The 17,226-nt window shown below is 37.2% G+C and overlaps 1 protein-coding gene across 1 annotated transcript in view; it reads left to right on the top strand.

Annotated features, from left to right (window-relative positions):
• The window catches only part of SHCBP1L (SHC binding and spindle associated 1 like), a 37,514-nt gene extending 23,262 nt beyond the window's left edge, over positions 1-14,252 (top strand). Inside the window, exons 7-10 of the mRNA XM_025921162.2 lie at positions 9,881-10,034; positions 11,689-11,939; positions 12,938-13,060; positions 13,879-14,252. Coding sequence (XP_025776947.1) covers positions 9,881-10,034; positions 11,689-11,939; positions 12,938-13,060; positions 13,879-14,127 — 777 coding nt within the window. The 3' untranslated portion in view covers positions 14,128-14,252. The remainder of the gene's footprint in view (positions 1-9,880; positions 10,035-11,688; positions 11,940-12,937; positions 13,061-13,878) is intronic.
• Positions 14,253-17,226: the final 2,974 nt, after the last annotated feature.

Genomic DNA, 17,226 nt, shown 5'->3' with positions numbered 1-17,226 from the left:
GAAAAGAAGTTCTTTGAGGGTAAGGTTCTTGTCTGACATTAATGCCTTGTTTCTCCCATTACATCCACTTCAGTGATTGGCATATAATAGGTATTAAATAAATGTCAACAACTATTTACTGAATACAGACCTTGTTGCTGGGTGCTATGTTTAGTAGCTATGGGAAGGATAGGGGACAAATATGAGAAAGACTGCATTTGAGGGAGATACAACTTTGAACCAGATCCACAGTCTTGCTTCTTCATACATTTGAGAAATTTGAATTATGGTGGAGATATGGACACGTAAGCAGGCAAATACAGTTAAACACAGAATGATAAAAGCTATGATAGGAGAATGTACAGGATGTACATAGGATAGGTATATAAGTCAAAATTAGGAATTCTGGCAATGCTAGCTGGAAGAAATAACTCAGCAGAAACCTGAAAGATGAGCATAAATTTAATGAGCCCAAGAGGGAAAAATGTTTTAAGTCTAAGAGTAAATATTTCCATCTTACCTGATGGCTCCCTAGCATTTCACAGTTCTCTCTTTGAAATATTCTTTTTTGTTGTCTTCTGTTACTATCCTGGTTTTCAGTCTCTATAGTTTTTTTTTCTTCTTCTTCTGTCCTCTAAATGCTTGGTACTTACTTTTTTTTTTTCCACTGTATATTACCCCTAAAGTGATTTATCTGATTTCTTCCCATGACTTTGATTATATATACTGATAATATAAGATGTGTATCCATAGCCCAGATTTTTGTTTTTAGCCCCAGACATATATGTTCTAATGCCTATTGCTTATCACCACTTAATTATCTCATAAGTACATCTACTTAAATGTCCTCAATTAAATTCATGATCTTGTCCATTGGCCTGTTTGTATTCTAGAGCTCTCTAGTCCAATAAATGGCACCACCATCTATCCAGCTGCTAGTCACACTTTTCTGAGAATTATCCTAATCATATCCTTCATATACCCACTTCTGTTCTCCTTCACTAACTCAACATCCTGGTGTACACCATGTTTTTTCACAGAGCTACTCAAATCCTTCAGGTCTCAATTTAAGTATTTCCACAGAAAAAGGCTTTCTCAACCTTCCAGAATACATTACACTGCCTTTCCCATGGCACCTTGCACTTGCCCTTATCATTATGTGTTTAATACTTTTTGTGGCTGTCTATAAAATGTCTCTTTTATGGGAACATGAGCTTCTTGAGAGCAAGGTGTGTTATGTTTACCATTCATCCGATCACCCAGCATGGTGTTTAGCACATGGTACGTACATAGCAGTTTTGTTGAATTAGTAAATGAGTGCATGTTTGACAAGAGAGTGTGGTATATATGAAGAATGGAAAGAAGTCCAGCAAGGATGGTGTTTAACACCTAAGAGGAGAGTAGTGAGAGATAAAGTTGGCTTATTATACTGGTCTTGTCTACTATCATACCCATTTTTATTATTTTAAGCAAAATTTAATTTTCTTTTCATTGCTTATTACATCAGATTATTCAATAACATTAATTATTCTACCAACTATCTTTGTAAAAATCTTTATAAAAAGGTATAGATTTTGCTTCTATCTCCAGCCTCACTTTATCATATTTATTTTTACTTATCTTTTTTTTAATGTTTGTTTATTTTTGAGGGGAGGGGTAGAGAGAGGGGGACCAAAGTGGTCTCTGTGCTGACAGCAGAGAGCCCAGTGTGGGGCTTGAACTCACAAACGGTAAGCTCATGACCTTAGCTAAAGTCAGACACTTATCCGACTGAGCCACTCAGGCGCCCCCTTTTTTTTGTTTTTAAATCTGTTTCTGGCTTTATTTTCCTATATGAGAGTCAGAAATTTCTTTTTTATCTTGTGGTTTGCAACCCTGTCTTCATTTGTGTAAGTAAATATCCATGAATTTTGCAGACCTGGATAATTATCGTGAGGAAGACTCCTCTGAGATGGCAGCATCATCAACTTCCACTTTGCTTAGATCTTTTGTTTTAGATGTACTGTTGAGGTGGACAACATCTTTTAATCTGATAGTCATCAGAGCTATGTACATGACCTTTAATTTAACCTTCTTAACTTTGAGGATTCTTTACTCAAAGTTCTTCCTGCTCTATGTTCTCTTCTTAAAGTTTTATCTATGCTTCACCATTTCTATGTTGGTGATCTTCACAAGTACTATAGTAAAAAGACATAGACTTTGTAGTCAGAGAGCCCAGGGTTTAAGTGGCCTTTCTGAGACCACGTAATAACTATGTAATCTTGGGCAAGCTGCCTAACTTCTGAGCCTCAATTCCCTTATTGGCAGAGTGCTTTAAAAAGAGAGGTAAATGGCAAGATTTCATTCTTTTTGTGGCTGAATAATACTCCATTATATATATGAACACATCAAGCATTTAGACAGCCAAACCAACACTTGAGTTGCTTCCATAATGTGGCTGTTGTAAACAATGCTGCTATAAACATAGGAAGGAGATAGTTTAATGCTAGATGAAATAAATCAAAGACAAATACCATATGATTTCACTTATGTGGAATTTAAGAAACAAAACAAATGAGAAAAGGGTAAAAAAAGAGAAGGACAAATCAAGAAAGAGACTCTTAATTATAGAGAACAAACTGATGGTTACCAGGGGGGAAGTGGGTGAGGGGTTGGGTGAACTAGGTGATGGGGATGAAGGAGGGCACTTGTGATGAGCACCGGGTGTTGTATGGAAGTGTTGAATCATTATATTGTGCAACTAAAACTAATATTACACTTTATGTTAACTAACTTGAATTTAATAAAAACTTAAAAAGCCCCCGAAAATAGGGAGAGAGAGGTCAAAACTGTATATTATGATGATGAAGACCATGGGCTCTGAAGCCAGACTTTGTGGATTCAGACTCTGGTTTTGCCACTTACTAGTTATGTGATTTTCAACAAGTTACTTACCCATCTGTGCTTTAGTTCCTCATTTATAAAGTGTTTGTGTTTCTTTTTTTTTTTTTTTTTCCAACGTTTATTTATTTTTGGGACAGAGAGAGACAGAGCATGAACGGGGGAGGGGCAGAGAGAGAGGGAGACACAGAATCGGAAACAGGCTCCAGGCTCTGAGCCATCAGCCCAGAGCCTGACGCGGGGCTCGAACTCACGGACCGCGAGATCGTGACCTGGCTGAAGTCGGACGCTTAACCGACTGCGCCACCCAGGCGCCCCAGTGTTTGTGTTTCTTATTTATATTTTATATGTGAAGATTAAATGAATTCATATCTGTAATATGTTTAGGATATGCCCAGTACATCGTAAGTACTCAATAAATGTTAGTAGTAAACTACCACCACTATCTTATAGGAGTTCTTGAGGATGATATGAGATGTTACATATAAACCTAGTAGTACCTGGCACACAATGATTTCTCAGTAACTTTATTATTTTTTCTCTTTCCTTTCTTGCTTGTATTCTCTGCTGACCAACATCACTACATGTCCTTGTAAGCATCTTTACCTGGATGTCTTGGCAACATACAGCAATTCTATTGAACTTATTGTCTTTTGAACACAGCCCATCCCTAGTCCTTCTGTATTCTTTATTTACTTACTGTCATAAATATCCTTTTAGTCAACCAAATTAAATATGAGTCCTTACCTCTTTGCTTATTCTCCAAATTCTCAAATTGTGATGACTGTCTTTAGGTTTAGAACACTCTGGCTTTTCTTTCTTTCTTTTTTTAAGATGTTATTTTAATTTTAATTTTTTTTTTTTTTACATTTAAATTCAAGTTAGTTAACATCCAGTGTAGTATTGGTTTCAGGAGTAGAACCCAGTGATTCATCACTTACATATAACACCCAGTGCTCATCCCAACAAGTGGCCTCCTTATTGCCCATCACCCATTTAGCCCATCTCCCCACCCACCTCCCCTCCAGCCACCCTCAGTTTGTTTTCCTTATTTAAGAGTCTCTTATGGTTTGTCTCCCTCTGTTTGTATCTTATTTTTCCTTCCCTTCCCCTGTGTTCATCTATAGTGTTTCTTAAATTCCACATATGCGATGAGTGAAATCATACGATATTTCTCTTTCTCTGACTGGCTTATTTCGCTTAGCATAATACAATGTAGTTCCATCCACATTGTTGCAAATGGCAAGATTTCATTCTTTGTTGCTGAGTAATAATCCATTGTGTATATATATATATATATATATATATATATATATATATACACCACATTTTCTTTATCCATTCGTCAGTCGATGGACATTTGGGCTCTTTCCATACACTCTGGCTTTTCAATCATTCCTGGCAAAAATAAGTACTTGTTCCAGTGCCTAAACTAAATATTAGCCATTCTTCCAGATCTAGGAGAAAGAGAGGTATCCCATTCCAAACTGTCTTTTCAAGACCCCGAATAGCCAAAGTAGTATTGAAAAAGCAAAGCAAAGCAGGAGGCTTTGGTGCATTTGTTGGTATAGAGTTATTCATATTTTCTTATAATGCTTTTTATTTCTGTAAAGTCAGTAATAATGTCCCCACTTTCATTTCTGGCTTGAGTATTTCTGTTTTTATCCCTCTTCTTTTAGTCAGTTTAGCTGAAGGTTTGTCAATTTTGTTGAGCTTTTCAAAGAATCAACTTTGGGTTTTATTAATCCTACTGTTTTTTGGTTCTCCATTTCATTTACCTCTTCTCTAATCTTTATTTCCTTTCTTCTGTTGGCTTTGAATCTAAATTGTTCTTTTCCTAGTTCCTTAAGATGTTAAGTTAGGTTGTTAATTTGAGATCTTGTTTAATGTAGGTACTTATTGCCATAAATTTCACTCTGAACTCTGCTTTCAGCATCCCATAAATTTTGGTATGTTGTGTTTTGTTTTCATTCATCTCAAAGCATTTTCTTTTTTTTTTTTTTTTTAATTTTTTTTTTTCAACGTTTATTTATTTTGGGGATAGAGAGAGACAAAGCATGAACGGGGGAGGGGCAGAGAGAGAGGGAGACACAGAATCGGAAACAGGCTCCAGGCTCTGAGCCATCAGCCCAGAGCCTGACGCAGGGCTCGAACTCACGGACCGCGAGATCATGACCTGGCTGAAGTCGGACGCTTAACCGACTGCGCCACCCAGGCGCCCCTGCATTTTCTAATTTACCTTGGGTTTTCTTCCCTGACCCATTGGTTGTCTAAAGGTGTGTTGTTTTATTTCTACATGTTTGTTATTTTTCCAGTTTTCCTGATGTTATCAATATCTCACTTAATTTTGTGTGGTCAGAGAAGATAGTTATTGAGACTTGCTTTGTGGCTTAATGTATGATGTATCTGGAGAATGTTATATGTGCACTTAAGGAAAAGTATGTATTCTTCTGTGTTGGGTTCTGTATATATGTTTAGGTCTATATATATGTGTGTCAGGTCTACCTAGGTTACAGTGTTAAATCTTCTACTTTCTTATTGACCTTCTATCTAGATGTTCTAATCATTATCATAAGAGGAGTATGGAAGTCTCCCAACTATTGCTCCCTTTAATTCTGTTAATGTTTACTTCATATATGTTGGGGTCTTCATTGTTTGGTGTATATATGCTTATTACATATTCTTGATGAATTAAAATTTTTTGTCAATAAATAATGTCCCTTTTAGTCTTTGGTAACAGTTTTTGGTTTAAAGTCTATTTTGTTTAATATTAGTATAACCACCATAGTTCTCCTTTGTTTACTATTTGTATGGAATACCTTTTTGTATCCTCTCAGTATTAATCTGTTTGTATCCTTGGATATAGTAATTCCCTTGTAGAGATAATATAGTTGGATCATATATTTTTTTAAATGTCTATTCATTTATTTTGGGTGGGGGGGAGAGAATGCAAGCTGGGAGGGGCAGAGAGAGAGAGAGAGAGAGAGAGAGAGAGAGAGAATCTCAAGCAGGGTCTGTGCCACCAACACAGAGCCCAACACAGGGCTCAAACTCACAAACCATGAGATCATGACCTGAGCCAAAACCAAGAGTCAGATTTTTTTTTTCCTTTTTAATGTTTATTTTTGCCAGAGTGACAGAGTGCAAATGGGGAAGAGGCAGAGAGAGGGAGACAGAATCCGAAGCAGGCTCCAGGCTCTGAGCTGTCAGCACAGAGCCCGACACAGGGTTCGAACACACAAACTGTAAGATATGACCAGAGCTGAAGTCAGATGCTCAACCGACTGAGCCACCCAAGAGTCAGATTCTTAACCAACTGAGCTACCCAGGCACCCCTGGGTCATATTTCTTTATCTATTCTACCAGTCTCTGTCTTTTAATTGGTAATCTTAACCTATTTACATCTGAAGTGACTACTGAAGTGACTACTCAGGTAGCCAAAGACCTGACAGAGATTTCCATAAACACCTACAGCTAAAACACAAAAACAAAACCAAAAATCTCTCCCAGTGTGCAGATTAGCTCTGAGCTAAGGGACTCTTTCAAAGCTAAGCCAGACTGCTTACAACTCTGCCTTGGCTTTCACCACTTGCTTGCACAGGCCCAGTGATCAGTGGGAAGAAAAGCACAAGGTCCTTTCAGATCTCTTCTGAGCATATATCCAGCCCTGGGCATGTGCATTTCACTTTGGATTTCCTAGTGTATGAGGCAGCTCTTTCCCCCCCAAAAAATCTTCCTCCTCAACGTCCTCCTGTGCAGACTTTTCCTTGCCCCTTCCTCTGTCCTTTGCCGCAGACAGCTGTAAGTAGAGTGCATCTTAAATGCTTTAATCAGATGATGCCTATAAAGCCGCTCATTCCTGAAGGGGGTGTGAAACAAAAATCAGCTTTGTCAGTCCCTCCTGAGATACTGACAGGTCAAAATACACAGCCACACTATTTTTTTTTAAGAAAAAGCTCCATACTGCCTTCACCCCATGGCTGCTCCAGCAAGCCACAGAAACATAGGCTGTTGTCTCCACTGCCAGGCTGGAGAATAGGAGATGGTAGGCAGGTAAGCAAAAACACAACACCTGTTTACCAAATTTTAACAGCCTCTTCATTAAGCACTCCTTTGGTTGCTGTGTTTGGTTAGGTTCCAGGATTGCAAAAATGTTGATTCTTTTTTTTTTTCCCCCAACTTAATATTTGCTTCAGTGTAAGATCCAGTTTTTGGAGCTCTTTATTCCATCATTTCTATGACATCACCTCTCTTTTATATCTTTCTCTCTACTATTTCCTTCCTAAATGCATTGAGGCATATTCAATTGTGTTTTTTTTTAATAACAAAACAATATGTATCCTACATACCACATCTCTAGCTCTTCTTTTGCAGAGCAAAACTTCTTGAAGTACTTATCTGCACTTGTCTCTACTTCTTTCACCTTCATGCCTCTACTCAGTGTGATCTTATTTCTGCCTCCAGGATATCAGGGCATATGCTCTTGTGGTCAATGTGGGATGAAGCTGTGGCTAAATTCAGTAAGCACAACTCAAGGATTACCACCTTATTTAACCTTTCAGCATTTGACATGATCAACTACCTCTTTTCATGACATCTTGGTCTCCCGACTTTCTCTCTACCTCTTTGGCTACTCCTCAGTTTTGAGATCTTCTTTTGTTTCTCCCTATTCTTTAATTTTTTTTTTTAAAGTTTATTCATTTAAGCAATCTCTACGCCAAATGTGGGGCTCAAACTCACAACCCCAAGATCAAGAGCCACATATTCTACTGACTGAGCTAGCCTATTCTTTAAACGTTTCTCAGTGTTCTGTCCTAGAGTGCTATCTTTCTTCTTTATGTAGTCTTGTAGCTAATCTTAGCCATTCCTATGCTCAAATTATATGTAAATAACTCCAAGATCTTTCTACCTAGTCACATCTCAGTCCTATATTCTAGACTTTTATATGCATAGTCTACTGCATACTTCTACTTAGTGACTCCCAGTACTTCAAATTAACTGGCACCAAAACTAAATTATCTTCCCCATCAAACTTTTCTCTCTTGTGTTTCCTATTTTTATGAAAAAAATAAATTAATTAAAGAGATGGAATCTAGAGTTCTTCCAAAATAGTTACAGAGTTAATCCTTGTACTCTCTGCCACCAAAGTTTTTAGAATACATGCACAGATGAATATACTGGTTTGTTGATTTAGTAAAGATTATGAGTTTCATATGTATCTGGAAAAAATATTCACTCATGCTTACCAAAGGAATGGAAATTAAAATGAGGCAGTGAGGATTTTTGCCTATTAAACTGGCAAATATTTTGTGAGTGTAAAAGATACCCCATGCTGATGAGTTTGTAGCAAAATGAGTTCTCAGACCAAATTTTATTTATTTTTTTCCAAACCAAATTTTAATTAATTAAACTTTCTGGAGGGCAATTTATCAAAATGTATCCAAGATGCTTGAAATCTTTTATAATTAAATTATGATAAATTGTGATATGCCCATATGATGCATTATTATGTAATCATTAAAAATTTGGCTTTCAGGGGCACCTGGGTGGTTCAGTTGGTTAAGCGTCTGACTTGATCTCAGCTCAGGCCTTGATCTCAGGGTTGTGAATTCAAGCACCACATCGGGCTCCACACTGGGCATGAAGCCTACTTTAAATAAAAAAAATTAGGCTTTGAAAAAATATTTTAAGACATGGGAAAATATGTTGTAATAAAAAGTCAGGATTCAAAGCCATGTACATGTATGGTATGGCATGTTAGTATTATGAATAAATGAATACATTTATGAAATACATTTTATTTAGGTTAAAATTTCAATTTTTGTTATGCTTTCACTTGTTTTTTGTAAGTTCCACTTTTATAAGAAAAAAGATATATGAATGGTAATGCCATTAATATTGGGAAAAAAAGAATAGGCTTTTTCAGAATATATTTTTAGTTTTCAAATTTTATTTCTAAAGTACCTCACTTTTTTTTTTTTTAATGTTTTTATTTATTTTTGAGATAGAGAGATACAGAGCATGAGCAGGGGAGGGGCAGAGAGAGAGGGAGACACAGAATCTGAAGCAGGCTCCAGGCTCTGAGCTGTCAGCACAGAGCCTGCCGCGGGGCTTGAACTCATAGAGTGTGAGATCATGACCTGAGCTGAAGTCAGACGCTTAACTAACTGAGCCACCCAGGTGCCCCTAAAGTACTTCACTCTTAATGGCACTAATAAAGAAGTTCTCTCCTTTTTTCTACTATCAGTGCAAATTCTTGGCACCTTTTTAGTTTTAGAATATTTAATATATAAAGTTTTGTTGATTTTCCAAAATTGTAGGATTAGTTTGAGTTAAAGAAAATAAAGTAGCATATTAGAAAGAGATCTGGTGTCATAAAGACCTGAATCTAAAGCTTAACCACTCACTCACTCTGTGTCCTTGGGCAAATCATTTAATCTCACTGAGTTTCAATTTCTTTCACCTGATAAGGGAAGAATAATACTTTACCTCAAATAACTGTTGTGAGGCATAGGAGGTAACATATTAAGCTCAAAATATGACTTCTGGCACACAGTATTTAAAGGCTGTAAAATTATTAGTGATTGTAAAGAAAATCTCATTTCATCATTCCCTTAATTGATGGACTAATACTTTGAACATTTAATGAACATAAAGACAGAGTATTTACAGTATATTACAGTGTAATATACACAATAAGTCTTTGAGAAAAGCACATTACCAATAAGTTAACTGATTAAAATGACCTGCTTTCTGGGCAGTCAGTTGAGCATCCAACTTTGTCTCAGGTCATGATCCCACAGTTCGTGGCTTCGATCCCCTTGTCGGGCTCTGTGCTGACAGCAGAGCCTGGAGCCTGCTTCGGATTCTGTGTCTCCCTCTCTCTTTGCCCTTCACACTCCCCTCTCTGCCCCAGCACTCTGTCTCTCAAAAAAAATATATTAAAAAAAAATTTTTTAATAAAATGACCTGTTTTCAATTTAATTCATTGTTAAAGAGTGTACTGTTTTCTTCTTTTCAGGTAAAGGACTTATCTTCAGACACACTTCTCCAACAGCATGATGATTTGGATTTGGCTTTGGATAGTTGTTACAGTGGAGATACAGTAGTTATTTTTCCAGGAGAATATCAAGCTGTAAATCTTGCTTTATTGACTGATGACATCATTATAAAGGGTTAGCAGGGCATCCTTTATAGTCTTTTTATAGCAACGTATACTGGAAAAATTGTATAAGCATGGTTAATCAAATTATTGGAAATTGTTAAAGAGTTTATGTAACACAAAATCCCTTATGTGCCCTTTCACAATTAAGATTTTTCTCATCTGTTCATGAGTATATTGCCTGTACAGATGACATTATTTGGGCATAATGTACCAGAGCAAAACAATGAGACTACTTCTTCCCCTGATAATGTAGCACTACACACACAGAGTCTAAAAAAGATCAAAACCAGAAAAAAACAAAAAACCTGTTTGTAATATTTTCTATTTGCTCCATCTATATTTTTACTCAAACTAGTTTTTCTGTCTGTATTGCACTTCTTATGACTTTAGTAGGAAAACCCAATGTAAGGCTATATTAAAATATACTCAGCATTTTCTCAGAAAGGTTAGTTCACATGCAGACTTGCTGAAATAGAAGAATAGAATTTACTGCGGCACCTGAGTGGCTCAGTTGTTTAAGTGTCCAACTTCAGCTCAGGTCACGATCTTGTAGTCTGTGAGTTCGAGCCTGCATCAGGCTCTGTGCTGACAGATCAGGTTGGAGCCTGGAATCTGCTTCGGATTCTGTGTCTCCCTCTCTCTGCTCCTCCCCTGCTTGCACGCCGTCTCTCTTTCTCTCTCTCAAAAAATAAACATTGAAAAACAAGATCTTAAAAGAAGAGAATTTACTAAATTTCATTCAGGTTCTGAACCTATTTAGTAACTTTAATTCTGCCCTTTAACATTGAAGTAAGGATATTCCTACTGTGTGGCCAAAAGAAAAGAATGAGGTGACTTAAGCTTTGCCTATCAGTTCAAAAATTGAGCAAGGGTGCCTGGGTGGCTCAGATGGTTGAGCAAGTGACTCTTAATTTCAGCTCAGGTCATGACCTCATGGTCATGAGATTGAGCTCTGCATCAGTCTCTGCACTGAGCTTCGTGAAGCCTGCTTGGGACTCGCCCTCCCTCTTTGCCCCTCTCCCCTGCTTGTCTCTCAAAATAAACTTTTTAAAAATCTGAGCAAAAATTTCACTAGAACTTGATGACTGTACCCAGTAATATTTTGGGTAATAAGGAACATATTTTTAATTTTTAAAACTTATAGTTTTCTTGAAGATTCAACCCCTTCTTTTTGGATTGATGTTAAATGTAGATGATTGCTTTGACTACCCTAGATCAAAATTGTGGGCATGACTGCATTAATCTTATAACCTAATTCACGAATCTCTGCCAGTCTTTTTTAGTTATGGTAATTTATTATGGCTTTAAAACCAGGTTATGGTAAGATAGCTTTTATATCTTAGATATTTTGTAAATGACTGCTGATTATGTAATGGGAAATTTTGGAAAATATATTATGGAATGTGTATATTGAATAAATACCATCGGTACATTTCTATTGATTATAAACCAATATTCTCCCATCATGGCATCAAAATATGGACAAAAAGATTACATTATAGTTAAGTATCTTATTAGTTAACAACCTGATACTTACATACATATTGTTTATTAAAAATACATGAAAAGAAAAACTTAGTAATAGCAAGTATTACCGAATGACTAAAGGACTTTAAACTTTGGGATCACTGATTTAACTATGTGTTTTTGTCTCTATAAATCAGGAGTTGGAAAAAGAGAGGAAATTATGATTACGTCTGAGCCTTCTCATGACAGTTTCGTGGTGTCTAAAGCTGATAATGTGAAGCTAATGCATCTATCTTTGATACAACAAGGCACAGTTGATGGTATTGTGGTGGTGGAGTCTGGTCACATGACTCTAGAAAACTGTGTATTAAAATGTGAAGGAACAGGAGTGTGTGTTCTGACAGGGGCTGCTTTGACAATCACAGACAGTGAAATAACTGGTGCCCAGGTAGTCCATTTTATAAAAACAGCTTTATGTTGACAATAGATAACTGAGTGTCTTAGTGTGCAAAGGATAGTAATTACTTCATCCCTGAATTGAGTTCTAATCAAGCTTAGAAACTGATAAAATCAGGACAAGTACAGAGCATCATAGTACATATAGGGAAAGCAAACTGCCTAAATCCAAAGTAAGCAATTATTAGCTTTAAGTGTGATTCTTTAAAAATCTAGGAATTGGTGGGGGCGCCTGGGTGGCGCAGTCGGTTAAGCGTCCGACTTCAGCCAGGTCACGATCTCGCGGTCCGTGAGTTCGAGCCCCGCGTCGGGCTCTGGGCTGATGGCTCCGAGCCTGGAGCCTGTTTCCGATTCTGTGTCTCCCTCTCTCTCTGCCCCTCGCCCGTTCATGCTCTGTCTCTCTGTCCCAAAAATAAATAAACGTTGAAAAAAAAAAATTAAAAAAAAAAAATCTAGGAATTGGTGGCTGTAAAACAGATCATGGGTCAGTTATTTAACCGTTTACTTAAAAAGTCTTCAAATAACAATCACAAAGCTCATTAAAGGACTGGAAAGTTGAACAAGATTAAATAAAGGAAGGGTAAAAATAATAGGACCCTATTATAGAATGACTTAATTTTCACTAACTTTCAGCAGCATTGAGGGATTTAGAGTATATAAAAGTAAAATTTTATAACACTGGAAAGAATTGCTTGAAGAGATTTTTGGCTCCCTTCTCGAGGCTTCATTTGGGTGGGAGAGCATTGTGACTCAATGAGACTAGTGACCTCAACCCTCCTTCTAGGCCCAATGATCTTCTAACAGTACTAGTTTTCAACGTTTCTAACATTATCTCTACAATAAATCATTACACACACAAACTATCATATACTTTTCTGTAACTTAGTGTGTTGAGAGTGCTGACATAGAATTACAATTTTCAAATCTGAAGATAATTTTGGAGAGGTATATGTGTGTTTTGAGATTGTTTTATTTGCTTTTCATTTACAGGGTGCTGGTGTTGAACTGTATCCTGGGAGCACAGCCATTTTGGAAAGGAATGAAATTCATCACTGTAATAACCTCAGAACCAGTGATAATTCAAAAAGCACCTTAGGTGGAGTTAATATGAAGGTATTATCATATTTCGTAGTATAGAATTGTTGTAAGAATTATAGGTATCACAAAGATACCAAAATACTACCTCTAGACAAAGTTTAGTTTAAATGTTATCATTGATTTGGAAAAGAATAGAGATAATTAAAAATATGGCTTAAATGATGGCTGATATAAAACAATTTTAGTTTATAATGTAATAATTTCAACTTAGATTCTTAGCAGATAACTTTGATAAAGCAGAACGCTTTTATAAAAATGTTTTAGATTTTTCATTGGGCAGCTCTGTAATATGTTTTAGAAAGTAAAGCAAATAAAAAAATAATAAATATATTAAGAAATACTTAAATCTTACTTCCAGAGTTTGTAAAAATAATTTAAGCTAGCCAATTAAAACATTAATAGCAGTAATTTATAAGTGAAAAGCCTTCCCATTCCTTTCTACTTTCACAAATTCTACCTGTCTAGGTCCCTCTCTAGACTTATATAGTTAATGAAGCTTTTCCTTAGAACTCTAGTTTACATATAATATTTCAAATTATTTTTATATTACTTGAAAATTTATCACTTTCTATACCTGAAATCATTTTCATATTTATATTAAAAGCTTCATGAGATACTGTATAAACTAAACCGAAAACTTCATTTAGTAATTCTGCAGTAAATATTTTTGTAGTTAATGTTACATTAATTAGTCTGAAGAAAATATCACTTGCTCAAAACTGAGATTCAGTTGTTTTAAAGACACGTGTAAACCCAACAATTAATTCTAGAGTTCATATATTTTATTTTTATAGAAATTATTGAAAAACTCCTTTCCTTGAATAATTTAACAGGTTCTTCCAACACCAAAACTGAAGATGACTAATAATCATATTTACAATAACAATGGCTATGGTGTAAGCATTCTTCAACCAACTGAACAATTTTTTATCGTAGCAGAAGCCTTCAACAAAGGGGCAGCTTCAGGGGATAAAAAAGACGACAGTATGCTCTCCAAGGTAATGCAGAATCTGAACTTGGAGATGAGTAACAATAAAATAGAAGCAAACTTGAAGGGGGATATCAGAATAGTCACAAGTTAAAGCATCTGGATTTATGTTAATGGTTTATATTTCAGATATTTGTTTAGTAAATCTCATATCCCACAGAAATGGTAGTTTTAATTAAATTCAAAACCTATTTAATTAAAAAATATTTAAACATCTAATGCTTTCATTGAATGATTCATTTTAACTTTTTTAAATAACAGCTTTGAGATATGATTCACACATCATAAATTCACCCTTTTAAAGTATATACTTCCACACTATTTAGTATACTTTTGATAGGTATCACCATCATCACTGTTTAATTCCAAAACGAATGTGTTTTCATCTTCTTAAGAGAGCAAGAGCGCGTGCATGTGTGTGCACATGAGATGGGCAAGGGCAGAGGGAGAGGGAGAGACAGTCACAGGCTGCATGCTTGCTTGGTGCAGGAGCACGGAGCCCACGGCGCGGGGCTCCATCTCATGATCTTGAGATCACGACCTGATCCGAAATCGAGAGTTGGATGCTTAACTGAAAGAGCCACCCAGGAGCCCCTGGAGGAAACTTTTTAAATCTCTTTTGAGGAGAATTAGGATTTGTCTGCCTTTGACCCAGAAAGTTGGTTAAGATAAGTGGTAGCAGAATAATGACCTTCCCAAGGATGTCCACACCCTAATCCCCAGAAACTGTGAATACATACCTTACATGGCAAAAGGGACTCTGCACATGTGATTAAAGTTGAGGACCTTGAGATGAGGAAAGTGTCCCTGATTATCCAGGTGGGTGCAATCTAGTCACATTTGTCCTTAAAAGTGGGAGAGGGAAGCAAGAGGGTGGGTCAGGGTGGTGCAACTGGAGAGGCGAGAGAAACTGAAAACAGGAGAGGGACTCAATCCATTGTTGCCTCCTCTGAAGGTGGAGGAAGGAAGTCATAACCCAGGGAACGTAGTTGGCCACTAGAAGCTGGGAGCAGCCCACGGCTGACAACCATCCAGGAAACAAATCTCAATCCTACAACTGCAAAAAACTGCATCCTGCCAGCCACCCAAATGAGCAGGAAAACAAATCCTCCCCTGAAGCCTCCAGAAAGTTCCTGTCACCATCTTGATTTTAGCCCAGGGCGACGCATGTCAGACTTTTATCTACATAAGTGTAAGATAATAAACTGGTGTTAAACCTTTAAAGTTGTGGTCATTTGTTACATTGGAAAGGAGAGATGGGAAGGTGAAGGAGGGAGAAAACTTTGTGAACAATCAAATTTCTTAGAAAATCTAAAAAATGCTTTCGCATGCTTTAGGGACATGAGAATAGGAGAAAAAAAAAGCAAACACAAAAACAACAAAAAAAAAACTACTCTGAAGTGAGCATAGGAAAAAAGAGAAATAGACTGGAAACCAACGGCAGCAACTGATGACCCGTGAGTGAGCAGTGTGCTCTTGCAAAGCTATTGCTTTTTGCTCATTCTCAAAAGATCCTGTCTTTGTCCATCACCTCTTCCTGAAGCCAAAACAAGGAAGTGGAGGAAGAGGATTAGAAAGGAAAATTCCTCCTCTTATAGCTCATTAAATTCACTATAGAAAGACTGTTCTTGTTAAAGCCTCCGTGGACAATACCTTAAATTATGTCACCCAGTTAACAAGACCTTGTGTAAAAGAATAAAAAGGCTACTGATGGAAACTGAAGAATAACCTTGCCTTATTCAACTCTCAGCCTCAAGAGATCCTCTACAGCAACAGTCACCGCTGAGTTACAGGCAACACAACAGTAAAAGTCAAATTAAGGAAGGAAGATAAGTGTTTGAGGCTGAGTGCTTATTTCCTTTTATAAACAAAACTCCATGGTTCTTCTGCTTTGTGAAAAAGGCCATTTTTTGTATCTTAGAAAATGAAACCCCTATTTTAGAGGGAACATAAGCCATCTAATTCATTTATTTTTAATGTTTATTTTGGGAGAAAGCATGAGCAGGGGAGGGGCAGAGAGAGGAAAGAGAACACCAAGCAGACTCCATGATGAGTATGGAGTGTCAGGGGCAGGGGGCTCGATCTCACCACTGCGACATCATGACCTGAACTGAAACCAAGAGTCAGATGCTTAAACCACCAAGCCACCCAGGCACCCCAGCCAGCCATCCAATTTAGACATAATGCCTAACTTCAGTTACAGTTACATGTAGCCAGGTGATTAGATCCTAGCTGAAGGGAGACATGCAAGTTGGAATAATGTGCACAACTTTGTAGAAAGGTCCTATCCCTTCTGCTTGGCTGGAATTCAAACGTAATGGCTTGAGAAACAACTGCTATCTTGGCCCATGTGGTGATTCTGAATGGAAACCATACAATGGTAAAACAAGATGGGAGAAACATGAATTTCTAACATGAACACCTACCTACCAGCCCTACAATGAAAACCAACATGGAACATCTGTTGACCCTATACTGACTACCTCTGGACTTCTTGAATGAGGAAGAAATGTTTCTGTATTGTTTACTTCTTACTTTGGATTTCCTGGTCTCCTACAATTGAACCTAATTCTATATAATATAGTGCTATTGTGTTGTCTTATTTTATTCCAGTTCCCAGCAGATAAATGGAAATGAATCAGGAACTGGCTATAAACTTAATTTTTCCCTACTATCTACATAGACCACCTAAGGCTCTTATTGGACTAAGTATCAAAAACAATGTTAAAACCACATTTGTTTTGGGAGGGGGGGCATGCCTAGGTAGTTCAGTTGGTTAAGCATCTGGGACACCTAGGTGCCCCTCCACTGTAAATTTCTTAGAATATAGGCCTCAGGTCTTAGGAACATTGCATCCCATACAGTACCGTGCATCCTAAGTAGTAACTGCTAAATAGTTTTATTTTAAATTTTTTTTTAACATTTATTTATTTTTGAGACAGAGAGAGACAGAGCATGAATGGGGGAGGGTCAGAGAGAGAGGGAGACACAGAATCCGAAACAGGCTCCAGGCTCTGAGTGGTCAGCACAGAGCCCGACGCCGGGCTCGAACTCATGGACCGCGAGATCATGACCTGAGCTGAAGTCGGACGCTTAACCGACTGAGCCACCCAGGCGCCCCAATAGTTTTAAAGAATGATACTAGGGTGTCTCTGCCTGTGCTGAAGGCTGAGATTTACAATCCAGGACTTTT

The sequence above is a fragment of the Puma concolor genome, chromosome E4 (assembly GCF_028749965.1).
Source record: "Puma concolor isolate L17-30 chromosome E4, mPumCon1.1.hap2, whole genome shotgun sequence".
Classification (NCBI taxonomy): Eukaryota; Metazoa; Chordata; class Mammalia; order Carnivora; family Felidae; genus Puma; species Puma concolor.
This window is presented reverse-complemented; position numbering and strand designations above follow the sequence as displayed.